General features: G+C 29.2%; 2 protein-coding genes across 4 annotated transcripts in view; both read right to left on the reverse strand.

Annotated features, from left to right (window-relative positions):
• Positions 1–3032, reverse strand: part of LOC142329819 (tetratricopeptide repeat protein 39C-like) — a 68395-nt gene extending 65363 nt beyond the window's left edge. Inside the window, exon 1 of the mRNA XM_075374672.1 lies at positions 2897–3032. The gene's annotated coding sequence lies outside the window, so the exon portion shown is untranslated. The remainder of the gene's footprint in view (positions 1–2896) is intronic.
• Positions 3033–22811: 19779 nt separating this feature from the next.
• The window catches only part of LOC142329959 (fatty acyl-CoA reductase wat-like), a 183935-nt gene continuing 181985 nt past the window's right edge, over positions 22812–24761 (reverse strand). For all 3 annotated transcript variants that reach the window (XM_075374945.1, XM_075374944.1, XM_075374946.1), the window contains exon 10: positions 22812–24358. In XM_075374945.1, coding sequence (XP_075231060.1) covers positions 24259–24358 — 100 coding nt within the window. In that variant the 3' untranslated portion in view covers positions 22812–24258. The remainder of the gene's footprint in view (positions 24359–24761) is intronic.

Genomic DNA, 24761 nt, shown 5'->3' on the forward strand with positions numbered 1-24761 from the left:
TAAATCCAACAACCTATGGACCTACAAAAATTATATTCATTGTAAAATGATGCACTGTATGTACAAATACATAATGTACATGATTAAAAAGTAAAATAAATCAAACTTAAAAAAAAAAATCACAAAATATGATGATAATTATAAAAATAAAAATTAGAAGTAGAAGAGATCTTAGTGAATACCTAAAAACCAATTAAAAAAGATACATAACTTTCATGTATCTCAGATGCCACAAATGTAATAATTATGGTTAATACATCACTTGGAGCTATAGCATACATTGATATAAAAAACCTTTATCAGAGCAGCATCACAAAAAAATAAATAAATAAACAAAAAAGAAAAATGATATTCATATAAATGTCTGCAATATTATGGGGAAAAATCATGTAATAAATGAACTTAACTCATCAAGTAAACTATCTACTGAGAAATTTCTTTCTATCAATGAGAAATCAATTATACTGACATTTCTTTCAATATAGAATAATACATTTTATGCATACTACATAAAAATCTAAAATCCAGATATTTACTTATGAATTCAATTCAAATACGACAAAATTGAATAGTATTAAATAATTAAAGTTTTGAATATTAACAGAAAATGATCTTGAAAAACTATAATTAGTATAGAGATGAGGTAATTTTTAACAAATTTAAGAATAATGAGATTGTCAGAAACATAACAGAACACAACTTACATCAAGAAGAAGAGAAGAAGCAAGAAGCTAAAAAAGAAGAAACAACCCAAACCACTTAAATTTTTTTTTTGAGAAAGAACAGTTACCTACCCTTTTTCCCCATTGCAAGGCAATTATCCTATCTAGAAAAGAACTGCTCAAATTTTAACAGAAAGTTATGTTCATTTTTGTGATTTAATTGCTTTGTAAAATAGGTATTATCAAACTACATTTGATCGTCATTCAAGGTTATGTAAAACAAACTTACTATTTAAAGAAAGTAAAACTATATGAGAAATATTATAAACATTTTTTAAATTGTTTCAGTTTACACATAATGGCATGAACTTCAAAATAATGGTGCAGAGTTTATGAAAATTTCTGCAATTATTTAACCTGCTACTAATACAAAGGTGCCTGTACAATTAAATTTAGTTACAGCTTTATCATAAACAGTCAACCTCTTATATTACTTTCATTATTTTTGGGTTCTTTCTACTTTTTTAGAGTTAATTATATTATATAATAATTAATTTTAATACTGAAAAATCAATTAACAGTTTGGTTCATGTGTAAATTTAGGTTAATCTAACCAGGTCTACATACAAAAATGTGTACAAATACTTGAAACATATGCTCATAATTATCCTATTCAGACACACAATACTTTCTGTATACTGTTCAAACAAAATTTTCTATAAATTTTAATTTATACAAATTCTGTACAGAATAATGGAATGATTCATCATACAGAGAACAATTTTACCAAATCAGTATAAGCTAACGTAGTGGCACAAAGCAGTGTACTTTTATATTCATGTTCTGTATGTATCCTCTCCACAGAACAGATGTGCTAAATACTATCAATTTTCAATAAATCATAAACAGTTGAATACGATATATGTGTGAAAACTTCTTACCTCGGGTTTTGATTTCAGATTTGGATTAACATTGTTAGAGGATAACAAAATAGGATATACAAATAGGCTGTGACTGACTGTTGGGTTCACTTCAAAATGGCAACCAAAATTAAAATATTGTAATAATCATCATGCAATAACAGTGTAATCTATCAAGCTGTTTAAACGTACTATTGTAAGGTTTAATAAAATGCATAAAATATATTTAAATTTCATAAATCTAATTTAGGTCCCCAAAATGGCAAAAAACTAATTTTTAATTTAAAATAAAATGCTATATAACCGTCAAAACACAAGATAAATATATATTGTATTAACTGAGTATATGTAGGTCCCCATTAGAGATTTATTAAAACCATAACAAACTCATTTGCACCACCTGAAGATTAAATTTTAAATTAGAAAAATATGTAACTTATTAAATTATAAGAGATAATGAAAAAGAACCATCATATAAGAATATAAATTATGATTAACAGAATTTGTAAGTACTGGTTTTATTGGCCACCAAATAATAGTTATTTGTATTAAGGGAAATTTTAAATAATGCAATAATCTTTGTTAAATAAAAGATAGAAATAATAACTTTCTTAGAAATGGATTAATATTGAAGAGAGCAGTAATACAAATAACAGTTCAGTAAAGTCTTATTAGACTTTTTTGATAACTGGTTCATATTTGAACATATTCCTGGAATCAAATCAAATGCTTAACAAAGATTGCAAAATAAAAATTGTTATAGTATCTGTCTCTTCTCAAAAATTATACTCCCCCATTTGAATTAATAAATAATCAATAAACCTATTTGTACTGTTGTTGTGAATAAAATCTATTGATATAAACTTGCATTAAAATATTTGTCACAAGGAAGAGAAATCAAAAAATTCCGAGAGCAAAACTTCAGAATTTTTATTGAGTGCAGCTTGAAATATTTTAATTAGATATATTAACCAGATATAAATTTAAAATTCTTAAGTATGAAGAATTAAAAATTGTTAGTATGAATTTTTATTCTTTGCTAACAAAAGGATTCATGGGCGTTAACAGCTAAAAATTATAGGTTATGTTTATTATGTTAACGTAACAAAATATAATAAATATGGTGTTAACATAAGAAACCACAGCGAAACGGGACGGGATACAAAAATAAAATTCTTAATTAAAAGTATGTTAAATATTAATTATTATTATTAATGTAATTAGTAAATATTAAAACCGTTCAATCTTAACAACTATGAATTAGAGAAATTTAACACCTTATATAGCTGTATAAACTAGAATATGCTTACATACCAAATATTATAAATGTAAATCTCCACGCAAACTGAAATATTCAAAAACTTAGACATGTGAGTTTATGAACGTTTAAAACTGTATTTTATGCTATTGTAAGCTACGCTAGGTAGACAGTTCAATCAGCTGATTGTTAATTGTCAGCTGTATGTTAACAAGGAAGAATGGCGCAGTGTTATATGCTACTGTGATTATGATATTGCGTATGTTTTTTATGATTGGTATTTATGTCGTTTCTAATCTTAATATTGACTATTTTTTAGTGACAGATTTCTCGAAAAGCTATTTTTTAATTCCTGTACAACTGATTAACATGCAATAAATGTTAACTTTTAGAATTGTTAAATTGCTACATCTCTAGGTTATTTTTAAACGCTACTATCATATTTTGATTATTAAATCTATGAAGAGTGATGGTATAGCTATTATTAATAAGAATCGATTAATTTTAATTCGCTCATGAAATGACTTTCGTAGCTGTATGTATATCTTGCATTTTCTTTACTTCATTATTCACATGATTTAAATTATTATTTTTTTTATTCTCAGTATGTTCAAAGACATTCTGAACAATTTGAAACCTTGCCAGAGTAATTATGCGAAATCTCCATTTAATTCTTTTATGTAACGCTATCAGATTTAAGTTTTGATTTTGTTTAAAATTTTGTATTTTATTTAAAATTTATTAATGATGTGGTAGGAAGGTGAGTCATTGCTGACATATTTTTATTTGACAATTTTTATTTCATGGTTTTAATTATACTATATAAATTATATTTCTGACTGTAAATAATACAATGTTTGTAAAAAAAATTTCTGCCAAATTGGATAGTTTTAGAAAAGCATCATTTTGGAGGGTACAAAGACAATGATAACAAAATACAGAATAGCTTAAATTATTTTTAAGAAACTCTTTTTTAACTTCCTATCAGTTGTAAATCTTTTAAGTTTGTTTAAAAATATAATTATAATTTAATTAACTTAATTTCTTATGTTCTTCAATTGTTACTGTTGCTGTTTGGTTCCTGTACATGTTAGCAATTGTTCTTCTATCTCTGTATTTGAACCCTAATTTTTTTAAAATGCTGAACATTTTATTCCAGTCTACGTTATCGAATGCCTTTTCTAGGTCTATAAACACCAATTATGTTGGTTTGTTTTTCTTTAATCTTCCTTCTACTATTAATCTGAGGCCTAAAATTGCTTCCCTTGTCCCTATACTTTTCCTGAAACCAAATTGGTCTTCTCCTAACACTTCTTCCACTCTCCTCTCAATTCTTCTGTATAGAATTCTAGTTAAGATTTTTGCTGCATGACTAGTTAAACTAATCTGCCCCTGCTTTCTTTGGTATCATGACCATAACAATTTTTTTGAAGTCTGACGGAAATTTCCCTTTTTCATAAATATTACACACCAGTTTGTATAATCTATCAATCGCTTCCTCACCTGCACTGCACAGTAATTCTACAGGTATTCCGTCTATTCCAGGAGCCTTTCTGCCATTTAAATCTTTTAATGCTCTCTTAAATTCAGATCTCAGTATTGTTTCTCCCATTTCATCCTCCTCAACTTCCTCTTTTTCCTCTATAACACCATTTTCTAATTCATTTCCTCCGTATAACTCTTCAATATATTCCACCCATCTATCGACTTTACCTTTCGTATTATATATTGGTGTACCATCTTTGTTTAACACATTATTAGATTTTAATTTATGTACCCCAAAATTTTCCTTAACTTTCCTGTATGCTCAGTCTATTTTACCAATGTTCATTTCTCTTTCTACTTCTGAACACTTTTCTTTAATCCACTCTTCTTTCGCCAGTTTGCACTTCCTGTTTATAGCATTTCTTAATTGCCGATAGTTCCTTTTACTTTCTTCATCACTAGCATTCTTATATTTTCTACATTCATCCATCAGCTGCAATATATTGTCTGAAACCCAAGGTTTTCTACCAGTTCTCTCTATTCCGCCTAAGTTTGCTTCTGCTGATTTAAGAATTTCCTTTTTAACATTCTCCCATTCTTCTACATTTTCTACCTTATCTTTTTTACTCAGACCTCTTGCGATGTCCCCCTCAAAAATCTTCTTTACCTCCTCTTCCTTAAGCTTCTCTAAATTCCACCGATTCATCTGACACCTTTTCTTCAGGTTTTTAAATCACAATCTACATTTCATTATCACCAAATTATGGTCGCTATCAATGTCTGCTCCAGGGTAAGTTTTGCAGTCAACGAGTTTATTTCTAAATCTTTGCTTAACCATGATATAATCTATCTGATACCTTGCTGCATCGCCTGGCTTTTTCCAAGTGTATATTCTTCTATTATGATTTTTAAATTGGGTGTTGGCAATTACTAAATTATACTTCGTGCAAGAGGTCCCCTCTTTCATTCCTTTTGCCCAGCTCGTATTCACCCACTATATTTCCTTCCTTGCCTTTTCCAATGCTTGCATTCCAATCTCTAACTATTATTAAATTTTCATCTCCTTTTACGTGTTTAATTGCTTCATCAATCTCTTCGTATATACACTCTACCTCATCATCATCATGGGCGCTTGTAGGCATATAGACGTTAACAATCGTTGTCGGTTTAGGTTTTGATTTTATCCTTATTACAATGATTCTATCGCTATGCATTTTGAAATACTCTACTCTCTTCCCTATCTTCTTGTTCATTATGAAATCTACTTTTGCCTGCCTATTATTTGAAGCTGAGTTAATTACTCTAAAATCACCTGACCAAAAGTTGACTTCCTCTTCCCACCGAACCTCACTAATTCCTACTACATCCACATTTATCCTATCCATTTCCCTTTTTAAATTTTCTAGCCTACCAACCTTTTTTAAGCTTCTAACATTCCACACTCCGACTCATAGAATGTTGTTTTTTAATTTTCTGGTGACCCCTTCCGTAGTAGTCCCCACCCGGAGATCCGAACGGGGGATTATTTTGATTAAGTTAGGAAAATTGCCTATTTTCCAGGAATAATTCATTTATCATATAATAATGTTTATGACTAAGTGGTTGGTAAACAAATTTAATGAAATTAAAAATGGTGATTTAACAATTCCTGAAAATTTATTCATTTAATTTTGAATGACCTGTTTGCTACACAATTACATGTAACACTGGAAAAGATGTTTAATTGCACTTCCATCTTATTAATCAGCAGTTTTTCCAATACTTTTTTAATCTTAAATATTACCTTTTATCAGCTCAAGTGTGTATTAGCACATTTGTTAAATACAACGTACTGATGTTAGGAGAACATGTTATGTATTTGTATAATTAAATTATTTATTTTATTTATTTCAGATGTTTTATATCATAATGAATTTTTGGTTGGAATTTAGTGGAGGCGGTCAGTAGTCCGTGATGTTGGTAAATTTAAATGATGCTTTGTTCACGAAGATGCCTTAGTACTCCCCCGTTGACTCTTGTTGCTGGTATTCTTTTTTTCATTATTGTCATGACAAAACAAGTTAAAGATATATATGATAGAAATCAAAAATATTACCGGATGCAAACTTATAACGAATTTGTAAGTATTTAATTCTTTAACAGTATATAGGAAATGAAAGTTCAGTGTTAGATATAAATCTTCAATATTGATATTTACATAATGTTTATAAAAATTCTGAAGCATATGATTGAGGCAGAGGGAGATTGGAAATATTATTTTATAAAATAATAAAAATTATATATCATCCAAATGCCAGAATATATAGTCACACAATATTTTTTTCTATCCCTTTCTTATTGATTTTGCAATTAGAAAATCCATTTAATATGTGGTTTAATAGTGTTTTTGTTTAGTATGTTATTTTTGTTGAACTGAGTTTGAATTATTGTATTTGTAACATGCATTCAGTACATACTTTTTGTAAAATGCATAGATGTAAAATTTGCATCTTGTAGTAATATCTTTATAGTTTTCCCATTTGTATGATGTGATATGCAAAGGTTATTCTGATGTTAGGTTATTCAAAGGTTATTCACTATAACACAGTTTGTTTACTCCTTGGTTAAATTGTTTATCAATGAATGCTTTGCTATTATGGTGGTTTCAGGAAAAAGTTTTAGTTTTATTTTAAAAAAAAACAGAATTTATATAAGATTACACAACTTTTTTTTCCTGTTTAGCCTCCAGGAAATGTAGCCTTGTACAGTCTCATTTCGATCATTCCTGAGATGTGTGTTTAATTGAAACTTAACTACCAAAGAACAACCCAGTATCCATGATTTAGTATTCAAATCTGTATAAAAGTAACTGCCTTTACTAGGACTTTAATGCTGGAATTCTCAACTTCCAAATCAGCTCATTTGAGAATATAAAATTACCTACTCATAATCATTGTAACCCAAGAGTAAAACAAATTAAATTGTGACAACTGCAATGCCTAAAAAATTAATAGATATTTATACACAGATACAACAGTATCTGTAACATGAGTATTAATCTTCACAAATCTTCTCATGAAGACTTGATACTTCTTTAAAGTTAAAAAGTATTATTAATCTCAACATGCAACATGAATAAAATGAAGTTTTTTTTTGTAGTCATGAATTCAACACCTTCAGATCATATTAAATTTACAAATTCACTAGATTTGACAAAAACGACATAATTAACAAATCAACACAGTACTGATCAGATAAATATTTGACTGAGTTTTAAAATGGATTTCCTAACTATAAGAAAAGTGCCATTAACAAAAGTAACATCTAATTTATCAAATGTAGTGTCTAATGATATTTCTTTTAATTTAGGTACTTACTAAATCATGATTTTTATTTATAACTTGTTTATGCCTTTGCCATTTGCTAAAGGTAAAACTATTGGTATATTGTCAGCTAAGAAAAACTGGCTGTATGTGTAAAACTTTACTTCTCTCATGCTGGCATTAAGAGTCCAAATCACTGATCTTTCATTGCCTGGGATTTAATTTTGTTTTGTTATATTTTACTTTATGCCTTAAATCCTAATATAGATATGTTGTGCGCATGATTGATGAATTGCCTTGTCAATGACTTCAGCTGTGTTAAAAATGAAAGTTGTGCTTGTTAAATAAAATTAAAATATATAATTCATAAATATTACTAATACAGTACAAAAGAGTTGGGTTCTTTTGATCCTTACTTTACTGTTTCTTTTTGGTTTCAGGTGGAAAATGTTAGAAGTTTGATAAACGATTAATTAATTATTTTAGATAATAAATATTGCAGATTTCTTATTTTAGCAAAGTTTATTTGTAATAATATTGAATTTTTTGTATAATCAAAGTACAGAGTATATAAAAAAGAATATCAGGATTTTAAAGCAATTTAATTTCTCTTAACTTTAATCTACAGTAATCATGAATGACATGTATTAGTTAGTAACTTATACTTTTACCCCACAAATGTTCAATGTGAGCACCTTTCATCACATGACACTCATCCAACTGATTGGAAAGTTTGTCCTATAGTTAAACAACACATCTACAGTAATGGAAATGACAGCTGCTTTAATCCTGTGCCTCAAATTGGATAGATCAGTTGGTAACAGAGGCGCATTCACAGGTTCAGATGAGTGTCCCTGGAAGCCACCAGAAACAAGCTTTGTCATCAGGTTCATGCTGACCAATCCAGCACTTGGGGAAAATGTCATTCAACCGATCCTGTACAGAGTTATACCAGTGAGGAGTTGCACCATCTTGTTGGCCAAATAAAATTTTGTGATCCATCTTTCATTTGAGGAAAGAACCATATACACAGCATATCCAAGTAATCAACTCCTGTTAGGCTTTTTTCAAAAGAACGGCCCACAATCTTGCTGTCAGGATATTGCACAGAAAACATTTAATTTTCGAAAGGTCTCTTTCACATAGTAAGAGTTCATGAGAATTTTCGGAGTCCAGATATGGATATTATGTTTGTTAACTTTTCCATTAAGATGAAACGGTGACTCATCGCCAAACTCAATACAGTCAAGAAAGTCTTACATCTCCAAGCTGCAAATTTTAATCGTGAAGTCGGTATGCACAGTGTAATCTGTAGGCTTTAAAGCCTATAAAAGCTCTAAACAGTATGGATGTATATGCTAGCATTTCCTTAAAAAATTCGATACTGCTTTTTGGCTGACTTATCATTTGGAGTGGGCTAGTTCGGTCATCTCATACTGTTTCTTTTACACAGACATCTTTTCGTTTCAGAATTATTATACCATTGATGAATGTCTCTGTCAGTTGGGGGATCATAATTAAACTTTCTAGGAAATGCATGTTGAACTGTGGTTTCAGATCACATTTAGCAAACTGGAAAACACAGAAGGCTTTCTATTCAGGAATCGCCACCTTTGCTATTGTTGCTACCTAGCAGTAAGATAAGGAATCAATCTACAACTGTGCATGCTACTAATCTGTTCTTTTTGCTCTTTGATTGTAGCCTTAAATCAACAATTCTGTACACCTCAGAGATAATAACAAATTAAAACACCAATATTCTTTTTTGTACCCCTGATATTATTTGTTTGGTAATTTGCTGTAAATAATGTATAATTTTAAATACAAACTACATACTACTTATATATGCAAGTAGTCTTTTTCAAAATCTAGTAGTTCTCATAGAAATTGATGCAAGTAATAGTCATAGATATAATTAATTAAATTATAATATAGATTATGTTTATAAGTTTTGTTATTAAATTTATTATATTATCAGGTGTGTCATTACCCTCTTAAATTTATTATATTATCAGGTGTGTCATTACCCTCTTAAAAGCCTTAAAATTTATTTGGCCAAAAAAAAATTATAAAGCTGTAAACTTATTAAATCTCCCAAAAAATAATTTTACTATAAATAATTATTATTTAATTACTATATAGTAATTCAGTAATTACATATTTTTTATTTATTATAAGTTATTTAAATTATTTGTGTTTTGTTATACATTATATCATATATGCCGATATAGGAAAAAACTATTTAATTTGTTTCCCTTGCTTTTTTTTGTTTGACTATTAACTGTCTTTTTTGGGTTTAATTTTTACGAGGGTCGTTCAATAAGTCCTTAGAAAAAGGTAGAAAAACAAATTATTTTGTGTAGATTTTTTTTATTTTTCATCATAATCTTCATTTAACTCTATACACTCTTCCAATTATTTCTCCAACTTTTTAAGCTGTCCAAAAGTAGGATTTCAGATGGTCCTCAAAATAAGAATCTGTTTGGGGACCTCCTCGTTTGACTTGAACCGTTGCCCGCCGAACCATTTTTCAAGTTTGGAAATAAAAAAAATCACTGGGGGCCAAATCTGGTGAATGTGGTGGTTGTAATAATTCAAACTTTAATTCCATAATTTTGGCAATCGAAACTGCGCAGGTGTACACCTGTGCATTGTCTTGATGGAAAAGGATCTTTTTCTTTTTCAAATGAGGATGTTTTTTCTTGATTTATTCGCTCAGCCAATGAAATAACAACACATAATACTCTCCAGTTATTATTTGTCTTTTTTCCAAGTAATCAGTGTAAATGATACTGCATGCATCCCAAAAAACCGTGGCCATCACCTTGCTGGCCGATTTCACCGTCTTCAGAGCACATTCGCCTTCAAAAACCCACTGTTTTGACTGTTCCTTTGTCTCTGGAGTGTAGTAGCCATAAATGTTCACATTTATATATTGATGCAGAAACTCGTCTGGATTGCGATGGAAGAGCACCATAGTAGCCTCAGAGTCGACCTCATGATTGCATTTATTCTCCAGTGAGAGCAAATGTGGCACCCATCCTGCTGAAATTTTTTCCACACCCAATTTTTTGTGCAAAATTGAAAACACTGTACCTTATGACAGGCCTGCGGCCTCAACTACTTTATGCACTTTGATTCGTCAATTACTCAAAACCATACCATGAATTTTGTCAATCATTTCAGAAGTTGTTACTTCCACTGGACGTCCCGAAGGATTTTCATCTTTTGTGGATGTATGGCCATGTTTAAACTCATTTACCCAATTGCAAACAGTTGCAAACACAGGCACAGATGTGCCATGAATTTCATCCAACTCGGCTTAGATCTCTTTCAGTGTTAAGCCTTTTAAATATAAGTGTTAAATCACTACTCAAAACTCACTTTTTTCCATTTTTAAAAATAAACAATAGCTTGTTGCTTCAATCAACTATGACAATGAAACCACATGATGGATACAGCTGAAACTTTAATTTTTCTCTGGTGACAAATGATGTTTACTAAAAGCAAACCATTTTTGATACTACGAGCGCCATCTCTTGAATTTTCTAAGGACTTATTAAACAACCATTGTATTTACAGTTTTTATGATGTTCTGTAAGCATATTAATAATATAATCTTTTTTTAATTGTTATTTATATTAAACATTTTATTGCTTAAATTTTTAGATGAATGATGTATCACAATCAATGTCAGCTTTAGAAGTGACTGCTAATAAATCGACAATATCACTTCACCGTCTTACTTCAGTCCTACAAAAACAGAATGCACTTACTAAAAGATTAAAAAATGAGAAAGAAAATAGTTAACTAAATTCAGGTAAATATGTGATTAGTCAATCTTTTGCATGTGTTTTTGTGTTTATAAAAACTGGTAATTTTTTTTTTTTTTTAATTCTACTCTAGTCTTTCATTTTGTTTGTTAACCTTTTTATAAATTTTCTCAGTTGTAATTAATTTCTTTATGTAGAAATGTCCCCTCCTTACTCCCTCTTAGAAGGAGGCAAAAATTATATTTTTCTTAAAAGCACGCATGGATATATGAGTTTAATTTCTGTATGGTTTTGGTAGTTCTATCAGTTAAAACTTGCCTTGCACAGAGTGATCATCTGAATTCTCTGTCAGTATTACGCATGATAAAATGCATATTGCTTGTTACCCTGATAAGTCATAGACTTTGCTATAACTTCACATGAATCATATAACTTGATGTTATTTAATAGTGTTTCCACATGTCAGTTAAAGTTCAGTGGACTCTCTTAGGAAAGATGCTTGAATCAACTCATCCTCTTCAAGTGGACTCAATGCTGAGAGTAACACACTTTGGTCTGGGTAGTGTGTAGAAATTCTCCATAGAATTTCTTCAAGGCTAATCCTACCTTTATATTCATAATCGCATACCTGTCAATTTTTCTTTAAGAAAATTAATTTAATTTCTTCATTGAGTTATGGTTTAGTATTATTGATAAAATTTCTGGAAATATACTTAATAAACTTTCTATTTAAACAATCGGTCGTGGGTACGTGTGTGTTAATAAATTACGGGTAGTTGATGTAATAAACATGTTTGTTTATTTTTGTATACAATTTTTTCAGTCTGTTTTAATTCCAATAACAAAATTTCCTCTTTATTATAATTTTTTACACATTTTAAATTATGTAGAAACTTGTCATTATCATTTTGGTGAACTGTGAGTGTATTTTTAATATATAATTATAAATTAGAACATTTCTATACTTATGTTTTCTAGATTTCAATTTTTTTTTTTTCTATATATTTATATGTATATATATATATATATATCTAATCTTTTAATTTAATCAATATTTTGTTATGTTGTATGCTCTGAAGTACTTTCAGAACAACATTTGCTGAAACTCATCAATAATTACACTGGTCAACAAAGTTTAACTTTTTGCCTGTTAAATAAGAGGGATGGCTGATTTTTATAGTATTTTTTATGCTGATTTTGTATGTGTTAATAGATTTTTTTCTATAGAGCTCAGTATTTTTTAATTTAAATTTCTTTTAAAACAAAAAATTTATTGTGAACGTAATATGACAATACATTACATACACTTTGTATTCAGCTAAAATCTATTTCGTTTGGATTATTTGCTGTAGGTAGATCCCTCTTTAGATCAGTAAAATTGCCTCTTTAGAGCAGTAATCAGCTAACATTTTTGGGTTCCATTTTCCCTTGTATCATGCTTCCATTGTAGATATCTCCTGATAAAATCGTTCTCCATGTTCATCACTCATAGCCCCAAGATTGTTAGGGAAAAAATCCAAATGTGAATGTTAGAAATGGATTTTGAGTGACATGTTATACCCAAGTTCTTTATAGTTTTGAAGGAGTTCACTCACAGATTCACTGTAGTTACAGGCCTTACAGTTTCCAAGCAAGTTATTTACCACATTTTGAAATGATTTCCAGGCAGAAACTTCCAAGTCATTCAAATATTCTTCAAATGCCAGACCCCTCATTAGTTTTCTTATTTATGGTCCAACAAATATACCTTCCTTTATTTTAGCACCGCTTATATTAGGAAATTTATGTCTTGGAAACTGAAACCCTACACTGTTACGATCCATTGCTTTAACAAAAATTTTTGAATAAACCTAGCTTAATGTGTAGTGTCAGAAGATATACTTTTTCTGGTTTTACTAATGCCTGATCAACAACGTCTTCTCTCCTACAGTCAGTACTTCTCACTGCTCTTTTATGTAATGGCTTTTCCTATTCCTGCTGTCTCACTCTCACAAAGAGTAACAGAAGTTAGTGTATCCAAGTTGCAGTCCAAGTAAAAACGCTATTACTTTCATATGTCCACAAATATGCCATAAATATTTCTCATAGTGAATCCTGCTCAACACATGTTTTATTTTCATAAGACTCCATGTGAACAGCATATGCTAATGGTATTGATGGCTTTTTATTTCCAATGTGAAATAGAATGGCAAACTAAGCTTTGACGAATCAATAAAAAGTCTTCATTCGTCAGAATGGTGCATTTGTCCCAAAGTGTCCACATCATTACACTAGGTTTTTGTACTAAGAGAAGAAATGTTCAAATACTGACTGACCGTCACGGAAAGCACTTATTTTGGTGTGTGGTTGTAAAAGATGCCATCCTTTCAGTTTTGATACCAATATTTCTGCTTGATTCTTTGATAAATTTAGATCACAAATCAGATCGTTTGATTCTGACCGATTAATTAAATGGGGTTCAGTATATCTACTTTCTTAAAACTTTGGATCTCTTTCTTCATCGCCTGAAAAGTCAATACAAAATTTGATATCTCCATCTTCAAGTTCCATGTTTCTGATGATACTGGAATTGGAAGCTCTTGGCTATGTGGCACTGGCTGCATGGCAGAGGAAATATCAGGTTATTTAACAATACCTCTAGTTTTAGCTGTTATGTCAGATATATTTATTACACAAAACTAACAGTATGGTGTGATTCTTCGGTTCTTCCCAAACTATTGGAATTGCAAATGGCATGTAATGAGATCCATTTAGTCAACCAGTCAGCAATGTTACACAACAAGCACAGCAAATATGAGGAGCCCTTGATTTGTCCTGATCACCTAATTTACATCCAAAATACAGTTCATTTGACTTTTTTATCAGTGGAGTTATATTTATTTTCCGAGACTTCAACATTTTCTCACCACAGATGTAGCAGAAATTGTGTGGATGATTAATGTAACTGCGTGGCATTGTTAATACATTACAGCAACTAATATTGTTTAAAAATAAACTTTATAAACGTACATTCAGTTTATTGAACAACATATAATTTGCAAATACGAAAACCAGCTACAGAACTGAATGTTACACACAAGATAACTCTCACTTGAATGAGAATTAATAATATTTCTCTAATCTGCATAACAATTTATAAGTAAACAACAGAAATAACTAATGAGTGGATCATATTTTTATAGTATAGCAAGCACCGTATTACTGTGCACATAGTCTGAATGGCTGGCTTACTGCCAGCCATTAACTAACCTGACAACTCTGACAATGTACTGCGTACTATGTAAGTATACAGAGCTATATGAGATATTTTCATAAAGGAATGACTATTTAACTGTTTCACTGATCCTATCAATCTATCTCTTGCACGCAATGTGCACAGCTATACGCCACCTGCTATATGATGAAAATAGGAAGAATGAGTCACATTCTTGTTCATTTTAATTAGTGTGTAAATAATAAAAATGATGACTAATGTATAACAAATCAATATGACAACAATTAAGGGACTGTAATAAGTAAACAAAAGCTATTTAGTTGATCATGCACGATATCATACATGATATGCTTGCATCATAGTACCTGAAAATAAGAATGAGTTAAAAAAAATTAAGCCTAATGAGAGGAATTCTGATTTCATAGAATGAAAAATCCTATAAGAATCAGTTATTTACTCTCATTTAACAGAATCATTGTTGATCAGTGTTATTGTATGTACCACTATTGTATTGAATTATAAATCTGATGTTAATGATAAATGAGATGCAGTTTTGTGTATTATTTTAGCTACTAATCTTGAAAATAGTTGAATAAAGTTCACCTATTTGTTGGAATTATCTGACATTTTAAGTATTTAGCTATTATGTCCAAAGGCAAATGGACAGGAACAGTACCAATACCTCTACATCTGTTATATCTTTCTCTTTGTACTTACTTATAACATCTGTCCTCTGATTCATATTTTTAAAATATGTAATATATAAAGATTCTTATTTTGAAACCTTTCAAATCTTACAGTGGATATATTATATTAGGAAGCAGAATATATTAATCACATTATATGAAAATTGTTTACATTATTGTTTTATAACAAATTTTATTGCAGTTATATTACTCATAATGTTGTGTTATATATCTTTACTGTTTCAAATTTTTAATCATTTTCAGGTTAACTGAGTTGGAATGGTTTGAATATAATCTGTTTGGAAATTAAACTCATTTTAATGCAGTGTGAATTTATTTTTATATTTATACATATATATATATTATACCTTTAGGCCTATAAAATAAAATGTATGATGTACAATAATATTATTTGTTAACTTAGTATTTATATTTATATAAATTTAAATATGTTAATATTGTTGTTAATGAATTTGTTACTAACTTTTGATGTGTGATGTTTAAAAATGAGATGATTTATTAATATTATTATATCCTATAATAATATTATTGGTATGTTTGGCTGTTTCATGGAAATTGAATAAATTTTTATTCTTTGGATTTATTTAATTTTGTTAACTACTTTCTTAACCTGTTATCAGCTTCTTCATATCTCCTGTATGCGAGACATTACTTCTATTTTATTTTTTTACAATTCTAATACAAAAAATTGTATTAGGCATGTTTATAAAGTAAGAGCCTCTGGCTTATATTTAAATATTAGCGGGTTTGAACACAGTTTCACGCATGCAGGGCCATTTGTCAGCTATTTACGAAGCCACTGCAGTTATTGTTTTGATTTAGTAGCCGTTTACCTGCCGGTGAATGCAGATTGCAGTGTCTTCTTATAATAAACTCTCTCTTACTTTTTCCTGTTTAGCCTCCGGTAACTACCATTTAGATAATTCTTCAGAGGTTGAATGAGGCTGATATGTATGAGTGTAAATGAAGTGTAATCTTGTACATTCTCAGTTCGACCATTCCTGAGATGTGTGGTTAATTGAAACCCAACCACCAAAGAACACCGGTATCCACGATCTAGTATTCGAATTCGTGTAAAAATAACTGGCTTTACTAGGACTTGAACGCTGTAACTCTTGACCTTCCAAATCAACTGATTTGGGAAGACGCGTTAACCACTAGACCAACCCGATGGGTCAGATTGCAATGTCTGCGACAAACGTTTCTCCTGTCAGTTGTGAAGTGCGCACTGTGATTCGATTTTTGTATGCAAAAGGATCTTCAGCTGCTGAAGTTCATTGGAAGTTGTGCCTAATGTAAGGGACAACAGTAATGAGTGAAGGAAAAGTTACACAATGGTATCAAGACTTTAAAAATGGACGCACAATTGTGCATGATGAAGAGTGGAGTGGCAGGCCCAGTATTCAGACTGATGAAATTGTTGAACAAGTGAACCGAAAACTGCGATGTGATTGGCGATTGACAGTTAGTGCTCTGGCTGATGAATTTCCATATTTTGAACATTAAATGCACAGTTGTCACAGAAAAGCTTGGATATCACAAATGTGATGTGTGTATGCAAGGTGGGTACTTGGCCAACACAAAAAGCCAAGAATGTGCAGTGAATGAGTGTTTTTGGACTACTATCGACAAGATGGAGATGATATGTTTTCCCATATTTGTTACGGGTGATGAGACGTGAATATCTTATACCAAAGGAGAATTGAAACATCAGTCAATGCAGTGGCACCTTCAAGTTCCCCAAAACCGAAAAAGTTGGAAGCAATCTCCATACTAGAGTCAAAAATTGTTGGCTACCATTTTTTTGGGATGAAAAGGGCCATCAGTTTGGTTAATTTTGGCGAATAATTTGCCATCCTGGTTTAATACCTTGGTTGGGTTAAAATTATTGTAAGTATTATTTTATTTGCTGGTTCATTGAAATAAATAAAAGTCTTTGTTTTGATTATATTCCAAATTATTTTTATTATAATATTCAAACTTATTGTTCATATATGTAACATTGTTATAAATGAATTATATATGACTGTTGAATACATGTTGGGTCTCTGATGGCTGATACTAGACTGACCATTCTAGTGGGAGCCAGTGTAAAGTAAAGCTTTGCTTGTAGCATGGAGGGAGCCGAGTGCAGCCACTCAGAGCTGTGTGCAGCTGTCTGAAGGACTTTTAAAATTTAAAAGTCCTTTAAAATAAATTTGAAGTTCCTCATTAATAAAATTTAAAATTCTTCCTTTTAATAAAATTTAAAGAACATGAAATGAAACCTAAGTCTTAATAGATTTCATGGAACATGGTTCAACAACTACAGCTGACGTGTACTGCGAAATGCTCACCAAACTGAGATGTGTGATCCAAAATTGATGACATGGGAACTGTAGTCCAGCTTAATCCTCCTTTATGACAATGGCGTCCTCACACTGCTGCATTAACCAAGAAGATACAAGATTTTCGTTAGGAATTTTTTGACCATCCTCCATATAGTCCCATCCTTGCATCTAGCCACTACTTCCTCTTCTTGCATTTCAAAAAGTGGCTTGGTGGACAGTGGTTTGAAAACAATGAGGAACTCAAGACTGGTGTCGTCAACTGGTTCAATTCCCAGGCAGCGAACTTCTATGCAGAGGGGATAAGAAACTGGTGCAGTATTACAAAAAGTGCTTAGAACTGAATTATGTGGAAAAGTGAAGTAGATATGTAGTAAACTAAAACTGTAAGTAAAAGCTTTTCTCATGAGTTATTTATTTTAATGACCAAATGGCCCTTACTTTATGAATGTGCCTCATAACTTATATGTTGCTATGTTCTGTAACCATAAATATTGTAGGCGACCTGACATGTGTTCCAATTACCTGAAAATCACATAGCAATTTCTGAGAATAACAAGAGATCTATGCCAAAACTATTGAAGAAAGTAAGGTGTGAAATAATTATCCATTACTTACTTTACCGAGCTAATTATCCTGTTCATATCTGAGAAAGTGTGTGATTTTAACAGGAAAAAATGTATTTTTCCTGTTAAAATTTATTTTTTTCTGCATAAGCTCACAGTCTAAAAAGTATTCCTTCTAGGTGTATTTTTTAATTGTTAATTATGAATTGAATGTTAGAAAAATAAAATTCTAACTGAGGGATAGAAAGAAATTAGCTAACCAAATGTCAAATTCTAATGTCCTATAAATACTTAATGATTTTTTTAAATGCTAATAAATGATAAAAGGGGATCGAGTAGAATAAATGCATTTAATTTAATTATGCTATTAATAAAATTATTAATAATTATTAATAATTTAATAAATTATTAATAATTTAATTATGCTATTATTGAATTGAAGAGTGGCTTTTCTTTTCAACTTTATAGTTTATTCCTTTTTATATTTTATTGATAAAATTCTTACTTGAAATGCCTTGAAACAATTAAATTTTGTTATCTGTTTTTGTTTTAGAAAAAAAGGCTTTTTAATTCAAATTGTTTCTTTAATTTTCTAATAGCTTCATTTTTTAAAAAAAAATCTTTAGTATCATTTCTCTCATTTTGTTGGCAAATTGTTTGATCTTATTGTTATTGGAGATAACCTGGATTTCTTATTCAAACATCAAGACAAAGCAGAACAAAGAAGTTCAAACTAGAACGTTTGATAAAGAAGTTCATGGCAACTGTTTTTTGGAACAAAAATGGTGTCTTGCTTGTTGAATTGAGTGATCGCAGAACTATGGATGTTGATATATATTGCAAGACATTAAAAAATCTTACAAGAGTTACCAAATGATTTGGGATGCTATCCCATAGGAATTTGTTTTTGCATGATAATGCTTGGCCACACATAATAAATCCGACAGTGAGACAGTTGACAAAATTTTTTTTAACCATGATTTAGTTTCCAGTGATTATTTTTTTCTTCACTGTAACAGTAGCTTGTATCATAAAGGTTTGATGATAACTAATTTAAAAATGGTGTTACTGCTTGGTTTAAGTCACTAATGGCAGAATATCTTAAAAATTAATGAAGAAGCTACTGAAATGCTATGAAAAATGTGTTGAGGTTGTTGGCAGCTATGTAAAAGTTAAATAAATATAATTTTTTGCTTAAGTAATAAAGTTTTTTCATATTTTTCAGTTTTGTTTTTATTTCAAAATGGAACTTACATTAACATGCTTTATCTATACATGTACATATCTATAACCTGAAGGTAAAGGGCACCATCTCCATTTTTGTTGAAAAAGGGTTTATGAGTGAATCATATAGTATTTTTTGAGCTCTTTCCAGTGGTATACATCATTATCTCCAGTTGTGAATAATAAATAACTGCTTTTAAAATGACTAGAAGTACAAACAACACTAAGTGCAGATATCATTATATACCTCCTAGAACAATTCTGTAGCCCGGAGATAAAGGATACCATCTCCATTTTTACAATTTTACAGTAGAGCAATTTGAAGTTTTGAAATTTGCTTTTTCCATTTCCTTTGCTCATCATCATCATCCTTCCATCATAACATTTTCTATTAAAATACATTATTAAGAAGTTAAGCTCTTTCATGTATGTGTAAAATTAAGTGTTCCAAAAAATTACTGAATTACAATGGAATGAAATTTTTAAGGCTTACTGGGATTCAAGAAAGGCTCACAATTTAAAAGACAGTTCTTTGCATCCTGCATTGAAGTAAAACCAAAAGAAAGAGGTATGGATGGTACAAAACCGAAAAAAATTTAAACATTTAGTTTAAACATAAATGATGTAAAAATAAGGGTGTGTAAAGGGATGTTTTTAAACACACTAGCTAAATCTAATACAGTTGTAGTTAATGCAATTAAAAAACAAGAACCTGGAGGGATTGTAGAAATAGACAACAGAGGATGGCATACATCTGTCACAAAAACACCTAAAGAAATTTTCAAAATGTTAAACACATAAATGTTATCCCAAAGTATGTGAGTAGTACTATTCATGCTTGAAAACTAAGAAACAGTTTTTAAGTTCCGATTTAAATTTAGAGAAATTTGTTCATTGTATCAAGAATTCTGTGCTGAAAATAAAATATGTAAAGAAAAAGTAAGAAAAGAGTGGGTTTATTTATATTCAATAAAAAATTCATTCAAGTCATTTAAGTAACACAAACAGATACCTGTGATTCGGATGGTAAAAAATCTATTCAAAGTAATTATGAATTGCACCTAAAGGAATCACAGAAGTGGTATGAACAATAAAGTAAAGATACATGCAATGAGTAGCCAAACAGTAAAAGTATTGACAGCTGATTTACAAAAATGTTTACTAAGACTGCATTGTTAACAAACACCAAAATTTTCTACTGCAGGAAGTTATAGATGTTTAATTTTAAAATTTATAATTCCAATGATCGACTTCATTCTGTATAATGTGGGATGAAACTAAGGGAGGATGTAGTGGGAATGAAATAGCTTGAAAAAAGGTTTGGGGAAAGGTATTAATTTATATTTTATAGATATAAAGATTTATATATATATATATATATATATATATATAGCTATATATTTTATAACCCTATAAAGCCTGTTATAGGGTTAAATAGGTCAAGCTCATTGAGATTCTAACAGAGAAAAGAGTAAATTGGAAGGACAGAAGGCTCATCAAGGAATTATAGTTAAAACAAGAAGCAGCTATAAAAGTAAATGATAGCTTACAGACTGGATAGAGGAGTAAGACAAGGATGCTGTTTGTCTCCCACTCTTTTTAATCTTTATATAGAAGACATATTTAAGAATGTAGAGTGGGGTAGAAAAGTAAGTAAGTATTGGAGGTCAGAAAATTACTTGTGTAAGGTGTGCGGATGATATGGAATTACTGGCAGATGTTACTAAAATGCTGAAGAAGTTAATATTTAAGTTAGAAGACATGCTGAAGGAGTATGGCATGAAAATTAATCTAGGGAAAACAAAAGTTATGAGAGTTAATAACTATGAGAATATGAAAGGGCAAACAAAGGAAGGGAAAGCAAAACAAGTTGAGAAATACTGATATTTGATAAGCATGTTAAATGATAATTGAAGTGATACAGAAATTAAGTCAAAAATAACCATGTAAAAGGAGGCCTTAATACCAAGAATAAACTGCTTTGTAGCAAACTAAACTTTGATCTAAAAAAAAATCTGGCCAAGTGTTACATATGGGGTGTGCTATTTCATGAATGCAAAGCATGTGTGAGCACACTCTTTGGATAAGAGAGAGAAGGATAAGATCCAAGCTATAGAATTCTGGATGTGAAGGAGAATGGAGAAGATTAAGTGGGTAGAAACAGCTAGTAATGAGGATTATTGTGAAGGGTAAAGGAAGGAAGTACATTGTTGGAAACAATTAAAGGGAGGAAGGGCTACTGGATTGGTCATGCATTAAGAGGAAAAGGTATATTAACAACTGTCATTGAGTAGGAAAAGAAAATATATATATATATATATATATATATATATATATATATAATTAAATGAAACTGGTTTTACTAAAAATTAGAAAACTATAAATAAAAATTCAGCGCTTAATATGTTAACTTATCATCTGTAATAAATTATCTTCTTGCTTATAAGTTCTGAATACATTGAGTTAATTTTGTCATGTACTAAATTAAGTTGTACTCTATAAGAAATGGTAATTGGTTTTAAATTGATGTATTTTTGGGCATATTAACATTTTTATTTATCTTCATCAGAAACTTTAATGTGGTAAGTTCTTCCTTTTTACCACAATTGGTCAAAATTTTATGCATTCCGATTGGTCAGAATTTTTCATTCTTATGAATGGTCACAAAATGAGAAATTGGGATTGGTTGGAATTAGTATAACCTAATTAGTCAGCTCCTTTCATTTTGTGGTTGGATAAATTTTCTTACTTATGATTAGTTAAGAAGATGCTGTTAGAAGTCAGTGATAAAAAGTTGTTCATATGTGTTAATACCATCTGAATATGTTCAAATGTGTCATGTATTCACATTATTAAAATTTTTTCATGTCTACTGGATAAACAAAAATTGAAGACACATTTGCATGAGTGAATAAATACAGAATTGATTTGGCTTTGTTATTTTAGAATAATTTTTGGCGTTCTTATCTGCTTTAGGTTTTATTTTGCTTAATACTTTATTGAGCAATATCAGTTTTTCCTCTGAAGAGTAAATAGAACATTTTGTAAAAATACAATTAAAAATTACTAATATGTATCTTTTCAGATGGGTTTATTTTTATATTTATTTTTACCTGGATTGTTATTTCATTTATTTTTTATATTTAAATAACAATAATAGAATATCAATTTATATATAGAAATTTATATTATCAGATCTATAAAAATTTGATAAAATTAATAAGTAAAAAATTAAATTAAATTTTTACTTTACATTAAATTTTGATATAATATAAAATAATATTAATAAATTCACTTGATTTATTTATTAACCAATCTATTACTATCATTTTTAATTTTCAAAAATAATAAAACATACAATATATAAACTTCCTTAAGTAGTTAAACCGGCTAGGGGGTAAATTAGTAAAATTAAAAAAAAATATTTATTGTAAATGTAGAAGAAAACCCAAAAAATTACTGTTTGTAATAATTTTTTTATCATTGAATTCAAAAAAAGCCATGACGTAACGTTATGTTAGTACCATTTCTGCTATGAGGGGTTATCATACCCCTCGTGTAAAAGTGTCGCTATTACTGTGAGGTTATACAATCTCGCATAACTAATAAGAAAAACATATTGGGTGTGTTCAGATACCCATGTTACACATACATATATATATATACTGAATGTGCTGGTGTATATATGTATATCAGACTGTGTAAAAAAAAACTCCAAAGAATCTGAAAATGGCCTTAGCATTAGGAAAGCATGATTTTAGTAACTTTTACAACCCAATAAATCAGAGTAATAAAATCTTACTTATTCCATAGAAACAACTAATTTTACAATATTTAGTGTTTTTCAGTGTATTTGTTAATGAAATTATAGAGGATATTAAAAAAAAGTATTTTAAATATAATAAAAGATCATGAATTCAGCATTATGCATCCTTGTATTCTATTGGAGTCAGTTTGAGAGGTAGTTCGGTAAGAGAAAATTACATAAAGTGTTCAGTATATTTTAAGTAGGAAAATTTTAAATAAGCGACAAAATATTTCAATGAAAGTAAAAATCTATTATCTTCAAGTATTTAGAAGAAAATGTGATAACACTTTTGATATGAAAAAGTAAAGTTAATTTTACAAAAAAGATTGTTACTCTTCATGTAATTGCAATATATCAACAAAAACACCCTATTAAATGAATTATGTGTGGATCTTTTATTACAAAAATTTTCTTTAATCTGTGTAAATGTTTTTTTTTTCATATTGTTGAGCCTTTAAAATAATAATTACAATTACCAATAATTTACAAAGTTTTATAAACTTAAGCTTTAGTGAAATGTAAAATTTAAAGATAATCTACTGTCAATCATGATAAATGAATGAATAATTGCTTATAATAATATTTCTCTATTAACTACATTATTGTACGAAATAATATTAAAAAAAAAGTATTTTAATACATATAAATATATTACAAAAAAATATTAAAATAATGGATAATTATATTTTTTTATTGTTGGAACTGTAACAAAACCATTACTACTAGTATAAAAACTGGTTTCCAACTTTTTACATTTATTTTAACATTATTAATTTTTTTTTACAGTTTATCACATTTTTTTATATCAAACTATTTTAATTTAATCGACAACACTATGATTATGGTTAAAATATTATAATTATAAATCTATATGGGTTTTTACATATGTGCAGAATTAATGATTACTTTAGCCTGACAAATATTATTTTTAATCAATTATAATACATGTAAATTTTTTATTACAAAAAATTTAAAGATTTGCCACAATTAAAAATAAAAAAATGGTTATGTACTACAATAAATTTTTGAAAAAAAAATTTAAAACCATCCATGACAATTTGGCTATTATTATTGCACATACTATACGAAGAGCACAATGAGCGTAATACAATCTGGAAAAAAGAAGAAATCGAATAAGTAAATGAAAAACTGAATTTAAAAATAAAAACATATACTTTTAAAAATAAAAATACATTAATAAATGTATTATTTATTAATTGAATGCTTAAAACATTTACTAGTAAATTAAAAAAAAAAAAATTTTTTTAATAATATTCACAAAAAATATGTACAATAAAAAGAACCTATCTAAAATTGCAAAATTAGGGCATTATGTCACAGTTGTAAGACCAGTCACCTTATACAGCATGGAAACTGCAAGTATAATTGGAATAGAAAATTATTCAAGATAGAAAGAAGGATTTATGGCCCAAGAAGACCACAAACTGAGATAAAATAAAGAAATATGTGATAAAATGAAGAACTGGAATTAACAGAATTAACAATAAGAAATCG

This window comes from Lycorma delicatula, chromosome 9, assembly GCF_047948215.1.
Source record: "Lycorma delicatula isolate Av1 chromosome 9, ASM4794821v1, whole genome shotgun sequence".
NCBI lineage: Eukaryota > Metazoa > Arthropoda > Insecta > Hemiptera > Fulgoridae > Lycorma > Lycorma delicatula.